The sequence below is a fragment of the Rattus rattus genome, chromosome 1 (assembly GCF_011064425.1).
Source record: "Rattus rattus isolate New Zealand chromosome 1, Rrattus_CSIRO_v1, whole genome shotgun sequence".
In the NCBI taxonomy this organism is placed as follows: Eukaryota; Metazoa; Chordata; class Mammalia; order Rodentia; family Muridae; genus Rattus; species Rattus rattus.
In genome coordinates this window covers 248559405-248570559 of record NC_046154.1, presented here as the reverse complement: position 1 = coordinate 248570559, position 11155 = coordinate 248559405, and the positions used below count along the sequence as shown (strand labels likewise).

The window sequence follows — 11155 nt, the reverse complement described above, 5'->3', positions numbered from 1 at the left end:
AGTAAGTTTCACTTTTGCTTTTCTACCTCAGGCCTGGGAGGTACAGCAAGCCTAACCGACTGACCTGAGACAGCAGGGGTGAGTGTAAATATGGGGTATTGGGGGAGCAAATAGGAGCATGGGAGAGGACTGAACAGGTACAGTAGGCCTCTTTCCTTCCCATGTGTTGCACCCCAGGATTCTGATGGCAGAGGAGGAGTCAGGGGCAGCCTTGGAGCTCTGGGGACTGCTCCCTGAAATACCAGATGAGCTGCTTACTCTCTACTTTGAAAACCACCGTCGTTCTGGTGGAGGACCTCTATTGAGCTGGCAGAGACTTGGCTGTGGGGGTATCCTCGTCTTTCAAGATCCCGCAGGTGAGGAAGTTGACACAAGAGGTTGCCTTGGTGCCCTAAAGCTTTGCCATCTCTGACACCTTGTCTCTGCTCACAGATGCCAAGAGGGCCTTAGCCCAGACAGAGCACCGACTACATGGTGTCCGACTGAGCCTGAGGCCAGCCCCACCACGTGCCCCTGAACGTGTGCTTCTCCAACACCTGCCACCCGGCACTTCACCTCTGAGCCTAGAGCAACATGTTCAGGCCCTACTGTGTGCGGCAGGGCACCCCGTGCAGACTTGCTGTGTCCTGGCCAGTCCTCGGCAGGACTGTGCCCTGGTCCAGTTATCCATGCCTCTTTCTGAGGCAGGTAAGAGGCATGTGAGAGGCAGGATTGGGGGCACGGCTTCCAGTTAAGGAGGGTACCTGAGTTGATTCACATATTGCCCACAGACGTCTGTGCCCTGGTGGAACAGGCCCGAAATCTGCCCCTAAATGGAGCCACCGTGTCCTTGGCCTGGGTGCCTCAGACCCGAGCAGTACGTGTGGTGGACAGCCCTGCTTCTGTGGACCTGCTGTTGTTGGAGCTCTACCTGGAAAATGAGCGTCGCAGTGGTGGGGGACCCTTGGAGGGTATTCGCAGCCTGCCCGGAAAACTGGGCACTGTTATCTCCTTTCGGCAATGGCAGGGTAAGTGGGGCCTGAAACTAGGAGGGCCCTTCCTCTATGCTGGAAACTCAATGTGCTTTCTATCTTCTCTCTTCCCTCAGTGGCTGAACGGGTGCTGAAGCAGAAACACTGGCTACAGGGCTCTGAGTTGTGCCTTGTCCCCCACTATGATGTCTTAGAGCCAGAGGGCCTTGCCGAGGGCATCAGTGGGGGGGATCATTCAGCTACACAAGAATCTGGAGTCATTGATGGTGCTCTTACAGAAGCTGGAGGGCTGGCCGCGTCTCTGACAGTGGCTGTAGGCTCTGGGGAGGCACCAGGACAATTAGGAACCCTTCTAAGGGCAGGTCCGGTAGAAACTCCAGGACAAGCCATGCCAGTTGACTCAGGATCTGTGAGGTCTCCGGAGCAAGAAGAGCCTATAAATTCAGGAACTATGGGATCTCCAGAGCAGACTGGTTTCATAAGACAGGGGATTATGGGGTCTGCAAGCTCAGGAGATCCAGTAGAAAGCTTTACAGAGCTCCCAGAGCAAGCAGGACCCATGACCACAGACTCAGTGGGCGTTCAGGAATGTGAGGGCCTGGGGGAAGTGGCCATTGGCTCACCGGGGCAGGAGGGGATAAGGGGTCTAGTAGGGACAGCCATGGAGTCTGTAGAGACAGGGCTGGAGAGCCCTGGGTCCGGGGAGATGCAAAAGCAGGAGGACCTGGTAGAAATGGTGTTGCCAGCGGAGCCAGGGGCCATGAGCTTCCTGCAGCTCTATTACGAGGACCTTCTTGTCAGCCTGGAAGACGTTGCCCTTTTCCCACTTGAAGGATTAGATGTGACTGGCTTTCGGGTGAGTGGCCCTCAGGATCCCCTCAACTTTGCCTCTTCTCTAACTGGGGTTCAGGCACCTTCCTGTGCTCTGAACCCATAGACGATCCCTCTTATGGTCCTGCAGCTTTGCGGAGCCAGGGCCCCCTGCCAGGCAGCCCAGGAGTTGCTGCAGAGTCTGCTGGGCAGCGTCAGCTGTCACATGCTCAACATGAAGCATCCAGGCAGTGCCAGGTTCCTGCTAGGTGTGGAGGGGCAGCACCTTCTTCACAGACTGGAGGCTCAGTTCCAGTGCGTCTTCGGGACAGAACATCTGGCCAGTGCTACCCTGGTCATAGATCCTGAAAGGGTAAGATGGAGTTCTGCCCTTGTCCTTTGTCTCACATTTCAGACCTAGACGCCTCTTCCTCAGCCGTGACCCTGACATCCTCTTCCCACAGACAGATCCCACCGAGGCCCTCCAAGTCCTCCACGCCCACAGTACAGGCATCAATCAAGAGAGCATGAGACTGGGTAGGGACTCTAGGGAGCCCTAGTATGTCCTGTGCTCTTTCCTTGATGATGCCCTCCCTGCTCTGCCCTATCACTGTTCGGTGACCCCTTTATGGCCTGCCTTGTACCCACAAATATGATTTCCATCTTCTTATATATAGTCCAGTTCACCCTATTGTTTATCGTCAGTCCCCTGGCCAACCCTTGACCCTTTGGCCTATTTCTGCCTTTAGAGGAAGTCCAAGCGCTGCTGGCTACCCTGGAGGGCCTAGAGGACAGGGTGCCTCTGGAGATGGAGGAAGAGAAAGCTGGAGAACCAGAAGAGACTGTTCTAGAGCGGGAGGAGGAAATCCCCACACTTGAGGCTGAGGAGGAGCCTGTAGCCCTTAGCACTGGGGCACCTGGGCAGTTAGAGGAAGAAGCCACTGCACTGGCTATCCACGGTCCTTGGAGTCCCAAAGCCAGGTGGCTGATCAGCAGGAGGCTAATGCGCTAAGGCAAGCCATGGCCCTCTCCTTGTTAGAAGCAGAAGAGCCCTTGGATGAGGACACTAGGGGCAGGGCCCAGCTGGTGGTGCACACATCCTTTGAGCAGGATGTGGATGAATTGAACCGGGCGTTATCAGAGGCCTTGGAGGCACACCTTCAGGAGGAGACAGTGAGTCTCCAAGGGTGTATGCTGCCCTCAGAGCTTGCGGCTCGTCTGGAGAGGTGTTATGATGTGAGCGTTACCCTACGTGGCGACCATGCCGGCCTCCGTGGCTTTGGAGTCCAGCCTGCCCGTGCGGCTCGCCACTTATCTGCTCTGCTTGATGGCCCCCAGGACCAGAATTTGACCTTTCCTTTGGAGGCCTCAAAAAACAACTGTGAGTCTGTACCTTGGACTTGGGGAGGGTGGAATGGGTTAGCTTTTAGGCTTAGTGCTTGAGACATGGCCCTGATGTCCTTTCTTCCTCTGTGTCAGTGTCAGAGCAGGGGCTGAAAGAACCCTTGGGCAGGCTGGAGGCCTTGGAAGAGAATTCCAAGGAGTTCCAAGATGTGGTGCGGGCCTTTTATGACACCCTGGATGCTGCTCACAGCAAAATCTGCATTGTCCGAGTGAGTTCACGTCCTGCGTTGCTGGCCTTGTGTCCTGCGTACAGAACGTTTCTTTTTCTTTTCTTTTTTTTAAAAGATTTATTTATTTTATTTATGTGAGTACACGGTAGCTGTTTTCAGACACACCAAAAGAGGGCATCGGATCCCATTACAGATGGTTGTGAGCCACCATGTGGTTGCTGGGAATTGAACTCAGGACCTCTGGAAGAGCAGTCAGTGCTCTTAACCGCTGAGTCATCTCTCCAGCCCCCCGAGAACTTTTCTTTATATTAGGGTCAATTGACCAAAAACTGCTTAAGGTGGATATGTTGAAAGCTGATAAATGGATTGCTTCCATCCCTGGTCCCGGGGACTTGGACATGACGGGGGGCATTGAGGGAGTGAAGAAAGGACAAACATGGGGTTACACAGAATGCTGGGATGCATTCTGGGCTCTTAGATGGAGGAAATGCAGCACCTCAGAAGCTGAATGCCTTTGTTATATAGAGTGGACCGGGGGTGGGGTTATCGCATGCAGCTGCACAAGGAGGCAGGGTTATTATATACAGATAAACGAGGATTAGTGGGTCAAGGAGGCAGGTTAAGCAGATCTCTGTTGGGAGCAGCCTTTGGGCAGTAAATATTCTAGCAGAGAAAGCTGTGGTGGACATTTTTCTGCACACACCATCAACGTCCACCTTTGGGTAAGAGGAAGGCTCTGCCATACCTCTGAGCTTTAGAGGTAGAAGGCTTTGCCAAGGTTCTGGGGTCCTTGACGTGGCTGGCTCACACCAGCAACACACGTTCATTCAGGATTTCATTCACTCAGGGTTCCTCTGCTCCCTACAGTGGATAAGTGCCCCTTCTTTGCCCTGAGAACATTTGGAGTCTGAGGAAGATAGACAGAAGGGTATAGGGATTAAGGATCTGACAGGCCTGCCTGAGCGAGGCTCTCTACTGGGGACTGTAGGACTGACTGTGCCACCGCTGATACCACCTGGTGGCCAATGTGAGGATTGCTCTTCCTGTTCTTGTGCGTACGGGGGAGGGGGAAGGGCTTTCTATCTCCAACAGAGGCCTGTTCTGGTTAGCCCTACCTTCTCTCCTTGTAATTAAAATAATGCCTCTGTGTGTGTGTGTGTGTGTGTGTGTGTGTGTGTGTGTGTGTAGCTAGAGATACAGGTCAGTGGGAGAAAACTATGCACACATGTATATATTGTATGTATTTATAGTGGCTACTCCTCCTGAATTCTTGCTAAATTTGGCAACAGTGAACATGGACAATAACCAAGCTAGTACCAAGCCTTAGGACCCTCTTCCCAGCACTCCATACAGGTGAGAAAAGAAGAGTAGAGGCAGGTGGGTCTGTGAGTTTGAGGCTAACCTGGTTTACATAGTGAGTTCCAGTCCAGCCAGAGTTACATAGTGAGATTCTGTCTCAAAAAAAATATAATAATAATAATAACTAAATGGCTGGGAAGAAGAGAGAGACTGTCAGGCTAGCCGGCCACATGTGACAAGGAGACAAAGAATGTGCAGGGAGTGACAACAGAGATATCTCTGGAAGTATGCTAAGGAGATGGACTGTAAGCTAGAAGTGAGAACATGATGACCAACAGCTTTGTCACCTAGAAGTCTGAATGCACTCATAAATGAGGCCAAAGAGGGACGGCCGTAGATGGTAGAAAGGACAGGGGAGTTGCCGCTGTTTGGTAAGGCTGCACAAGGTGCTCTTCACTCACAATGCTAAAACTTATGGGTAGGGCTAGCGGCCTCAGTCTTCATATAGAGATGGCTGGAAATGCAGGACTTCTGGTCTTCCCTGGAAGTTAGGAAGGTCACCAGTGGGCCCTGACGTCAGCTACCACCTATGACACTGCCACAATGGCTGCCATCCCTCCGTTCACAGCCCGCTGGTTTTGTTAGGAATATTTGTTTACTCGAATCTTCCAGGAAGTATATCCTATCAACTTACAGTGGCACATTTTTTTCTGTTATAACCGCAGAAACTTTATTTTTTCGCTTGTCTAGATATACACAGAGGAATAGACTAGGTTTTCTTTCTTTTTCTATCATCTCTTCCTCCTACCATCTCGTAATTTGGACATTTACAATGTTTATACTATGTTGTTAGGCACATAGACAAACTTCACTTTATAGTCTCCATGCTTTGCTCTATGTTGATAAGGATAAAGAAAAAAAAATACCTAACCTTGAATCACAACCAGGTAAATGTAACCATGTTTGTTAAAACTGTGGGAGCTTGCTGGGTGGTGGAAGCACAGGCCTTTAATCCCAGCCCTCGGGAGGCAGAGGCAGGCGGATCTCTGAGTTCAAGGCCAGCCTGGTCTACAGAGCCAGTTCCAGGACAGCCAGGGCTGCACGGTGAAACCCTGTCTGGAAAGACCAAGGAAACGAAGCAAAGCAAACACGAAACCAAAACTGTGGGAGCTGGAGAGACAGCTCAGGGGCTAAGAACACGTTACTCTTGCCGAAGACCTTGGTTCTGTTCTCAGCAGTCACGTGATAGTTCACAAGCACCTGTAACTCCGGTTCCAGGGAACCCAATGACTGCTTCTGAACTCTGCTGCCTCCGGACATGTGTGTGGTATACAGAAAAGCATGCAGGCAGGACACAAACATTAACACAGACATCAACAAAATTCTAATTTTTAGCATATATTATTCTCAACTTTAATAATTTTTCTTATGCATATGAGTATTTTGCTTGCACTTATGTCCCCTGTACCATTGTATGTGCCCAATACCTAAGGATGCCAGAAGAGAGCAGCATATGGGTCCTAGGAATTGAACCCATGTCCTTTGGAAGACCAGCCGGTGCTTTTTGACTACAGAGCCATCTCTCCGGAGCCTGGAGAGATGATTCGGTGGTTAAGAGAGCTTCACTTGAGTACTGGAGTTTGATTCCCAATACCGGCCATGTTAGGCAGCTCACAATTGCCTGTCACTCCAGCTCCAGGAGAGCACTGATGCCCTCTTTTGGCCTCTGAGTGTACCTACACATATACACATACAAAAATTAAAACAACAAAATCTTAAAGAGGGAAAAACAAAACAAAACAAACCCCCCACACACACAACAAAACAAAACACCTTATAACCTGGTGTGGTAGACTGAGAATGTGACTCAGCTGGTACGGGGCTTCCTAGCATTCACAAAGCCCTGAGTTCAGTTCCCAGCAATGAACAGCAGGGCGTGATGGCACAGAATCCCAGCAGTGAGGGGCAGGGGAATAGAGCAAGACTGTGCCTCAAAACCCAAAAAAGTATGCACATAGCCTTTTAAACCTAGAGGATTGTTTCACGACTCTAATTTTATTTTGTCGAGACAGGGTCTTACTGTGTAGCTCTGGCTTTCCTGGAACTCACTGTGTAAAACCAGGCTGGCCTTGAACTCACAGAAATGAGGCCTCCTGTGCCTTCCGAGTACGGGAATTAAAGGCGTGAGCCACTGTACCTAGCTCTAACTTGATGTAGAGGTAAATTTTGCATGGTCTTTCATTTGCTATCATGTCCTTATTTGCTTTCTTATCTTGGCTGGGGTATGGTGTATAAATTCAATACATATATATTTTTTCAGATTTATATCTTGATGTGGGTGCGTTCTGGGGCCTGAATTCAGGTTCTAGGCTTGCACAGCAATGGCCTTTTCTTCCTGGGTGATCACTGTCTCCCCCTACCCCTCACTTTCTTAGAAAGTTAGAACAATCATCGTCCTTTTTTTTTTTTTTTTTTTTTTTAAATATTAAAAAAAGTTTGTTTTGTGGTGGGGGTTTTTGTGGGTGGGGGGGGGGGGGATTTATGTGCACATGAATTCAGGTGACCGTGGAGGCCTCTGTTCCCTCTGGAAATGGAATTACAGACAGTTGTGGGTCACCTGACATAGGTGCTAGGAGTCAAGCTTGGGTCCTCTGCAAGAGCAGTATACACTCCTAATTGCTGAGCTATCTGTCCAGCCCCACGCTTGATGCTTTACCAACATCCAGTATAGGCATTGAGAAACCCACGGTGGAATTTCTTCCAGTTTGTACCTGCATACGACCTCGATGTGCACGTGTTTACTTGCAAAGGTTTTTTGTTTTTGTTTTTGTTTTTTTCACTTCAGAAACTACGGTTTTCTGTTAGGTGCCAGGGGCATGTCTTTCCCAGTGTCCTTGGCACTTCATGGTTCTCTCCATCTGGTGATATAGCCTCCGGCTCAGGGACACATTGTCCACTTTGTTCCCAGGTGCACCGCCTTCTTATGAAGCAGAGCTTAGACCTTCTCCGTCTGCTTCATGTTCTTGCCTGTCCTCTCATGGCTGCTTTCTCTGGCCCTTCAGCTCTGTTCTCAGCGCCCGTTTCTTAGATCCATCTAAAGGACTATGTAGTCCAGTCTGTGGCTCTAACCACTTCATTATCCAGCCATTCTCAGTAATCCTTTCCTCCTCCTCTGCTATTTCTTCTCTTCCTCCCTCCTCTTCCCCTCTCTTCTCTCTCTTTCTCTCATCTATCTATTTCATCTATCTATCTATCTATCTATCTATCTATCTATCTATCTATCTATCTATCTATTGCTTTTTGAGACAGGGTCTCTGTGTAGCCCTGGCTGTCCCGGAACTCCCTCTTAGACCAGATTGGCCTCAAACTCAGACATCTGCCTGCCTCTGCTGGGATACATGGTGTGCACCACCACCCGGCTTTTCCCTTTCCGTTTCTATCCTGGGGATCCATCCCACTTGCTAAGCAGGCACTCTGCCTTCCACACTGCCTCTCCAGCCTTGAAATCCCATCCTAAATGTCCTGTTTCTGATGGCCAGACTTTTTCATAGCAGGTACTTTTGTTTTCTGGATGTGGTGTTCGTCTGCCTCCTAAAAGGCCAGTTAGTGTTTCTTTAATAGTTCTGTTTGAAACCCCGAGTTTGTCCCTTCAAGGACTGCAGTTGGTTGGTTGAAGTCTCCTCTGCTGTCTGAACCTTCCGGTGCTGACAGGCAATATAGGCTCCTGGCTTGGCTTTTTACTGCTGAAGCCTGATTGTTGATCCTGAGTTTAGGTGAGTGGGGTGGGGTCTACCCAGCTGCAGGAGTCAGACATTTCTGGAGGAGTTAGGAAGCTAGCCCTCCAGTGTCACTTGTCTCATGGAGGCAGTTCTGTATTCCCCTGGACAGAGCATGATGGTGGGCTTTCAAGTTTTCACGTAAATTCTAAATTCTCCCATCAGGCTGCTGAGTTCAGCTCTCTCTGGCCAGTGTAGGGATAGATTCCAAATAACTTCACCCCCACTACCATGCACTTGGCAGGTAGAACGTGTGTCACACCCACTGCTGCAACAGCAATACCAGCTGCATCGGGAGCGCTTGATGCAACGCTGCCAGCAACACCCGGTGGAGCAGGTCCTCTATCACGGCACCTCAGAGTCTGCAGTGCTTGACATCTGTGCATACGGCTTCAACCGCAGTTTCTGTGGCCGAAACGGTAAGGGTAAGGCCTGTGCAGGGCAGAGACGCTGGGCCATGCTAATCCGGATCACCCTCACTTTGGTGACTCACCTGTCCTGTCTCCTAGGCACCCTCTACGGACAGGGCGTGTACTTCGCCAAGCGTGCCTCTCTGTCGGTACTGGATCGCTACTCACCTCCCAATGCAGAAGGCCACAAGGCAGTGTTTGTGGCACAGGTGCTGACCGGTGACTATGGACAGGGCTCCCGCGGTCTGAGGGCGCCTCCTTTGAGGGCCTCCGGTCAGGTGCTTCGGTACGACAGCGCCGTGGACTGCCTTCACCAGCCCAAAATCTTTGTTATCTTTCACGACACCCAAGCTCTACCCACTCATCTAATCACCTGCAAGAACATACTCTTGGGCACCCCCTGATAACTCTCATGGTCTCTTGGATCTCTTTCCTGGACATTCGACCTAAGAGGCCAGCTTCTGGTTCCCTGCTCTACAAAGTCCTTAAGCGTCAGAGCTGCCCACGGGCGTGCTCCTGCCAGGATGACTGTGGACTGGGGAAGGCCAGACCTTATCGGTTCCTTGGCCTGCTCGGCCGCCAGGGGTCAGCAGAACTCGGCAGGAGGGTGCACCACCCGGCACACCCGTCTTGGTTGGACCGCGCCCTAGCGGGGCTCTGTCTTTGAATAAACCTGTATTTGAAACCAGTTAGATAGAAGGACTGGTTGGAACTCCAAATCCGACCTGTTTGGAGAGTGGGGGCTACCCACGTGGCTGGGGACCAGGTCAGCTGTTCACGGGGGGTGGGGGCGGCGGTGGGTAGTGGATCCAGGCTTCTGGACTCCGGGCACTCCTACGACCTCCGGATCGCCTGCAGCATCTCGGCCTCCTCACGCACCGCCCACCAAGGTGTGCGCACTAAGTGAGTGCCGCCTGATCTAGTCATATCTTCGGTTCCGGTTCTGCAACCTCCAGGTCTAGGACTCTTGGCCCGTAGCCCGGTCACGCGTGAATCGTTTGCTTGCTTTCGGAGGTACCCGGGCAGCGCAGCTCTTAGTGGGACCGGGGCGGGGCTCTGGATTAGCCCCGCCTGCGCTGCCTCCGCGGTTCTCCTGGGCCCCAGGAGTCTGGCTGCAGCGGCAGAGAGGAGGCAAGCGGAACCACCAGGAGCGTAGAACTGGGAGGGTATGGAGAGGTTCCAGATGTGTTGGGAGTTGGGAGGCGGGGGAGGGGAAGGTGGGTAGGGGTCAATGGCCTTAGACCACCCGGAACTAGGTGCCGCTTCGCAACTCCTCTTGCTCTATGCAGAGATCAACACCTCCCTAGGATCAGGAAATTGCGGAACTGGACGGGAGGTGCTTGAGTGTGGGCAGAAAACGCTGCGATGAAGGCAGGCTCAGTTGGGGGCTGGAACAGAGACAGCCACTGAGGGGCTCCGCGGTGGAGTGGGGTCGAGAGAGGCACCAGCTTGAGGACCGTTGACTCTTTCCCAGCCCTTGGCCTGAGGGCAAGGCACAGAGCCCACATTGTGCCCCCACTCTATGCCACCCCCGCTGAGACAGAGCCCCATTCACCTCTTCGCACGCCAGTGTTCTTGGGGCAGAGAGCTAGGGCGTGTGCAGGCGTGGGGATGCGTGCGCTTTGGCTGCGTGCAGTAAGCTGGTGGGTTGCTAGAGCGGCTGCCGGGCTCCCCCGGGCCTTGCGGCATCCGAGTTCCCGCAACCCACGCCGCTGCGGCTCCAGCTATTTATAGGCCTTTGCTGCAGAGATCGCAGAGACAGAGGTGGGACTGTGTAGGCTAGAGGTAGGGTAGAATGATGGGGAGTCCTAAAGACTGAGCCTGGAGGTAGATGCAGTGACCACGGGCTGGAGTTGAGGGTCTTGTTTTGAAGAGTGGGACAATAGGGACATAAGCCGTGTTTGTTGATGGCCTCATTGCCAGTCTATTGGAGGATCAGAGGAGAGGGAATCCAAGACTGAAATGCAGGGAATGGAAGCTCTAGTCCTAGTGACAGGGTCCTATCAATGTGTGCTCGAAAGTAGAGTCCTCTTCTCCTCCGGTTTGACAGGTGGAGGGCGGAGTCGGCATCCTGTGCTGGGGATGGGGGCGGGGATAGCATTTGGGTAACTAAGAGACAGGAATGATGGTCAATGTGTGTGCTGGAGGTGAGGATAGATAGGAATGGGAGAGAGACTGTAAGGTCTGGGGTGAACATCAGGGGTGATGGGCAAGATAGGAGCTTGGTATCAATGTTCAGGTTAAGGAGGTGGTAGGTCAATGTACAGTATCACCTTCACCCACAGGTGAGAGTGTGAATCCTTCTTACTTTCCCT

At 51.9% G+C, this 11155-nt stretch overlaps 1 protein-coding gene across 1 annotated transcript; it reads left to right on the top strand.

Annotated features, from left to right (window-relative positions):
- Parp10 (poly(ADP-ribose) polymerase family member 10) lies at nt 1-9539 on the top strand. Its single transcript, XM_032917180.1, is given in 11 exon segments — nt 1-78; nt 178-356; nt 433-687; nt 771-1007; nt 1088-1827; nt 1933-2154; nt 2246-2318; nt 2531-2737; nt 2740-3162; nt 3261-3394; nt 8675-9539. Coding segments are annotated over 10 exon segments (3033 nt in total). The 5' UTR covers nt 1-78; nt 178-184; the 3' UTR covers nt 9245-9539.
- The last annotated feature ends 1616 nt before the right edge of the window (nt 9540-11155 follow it).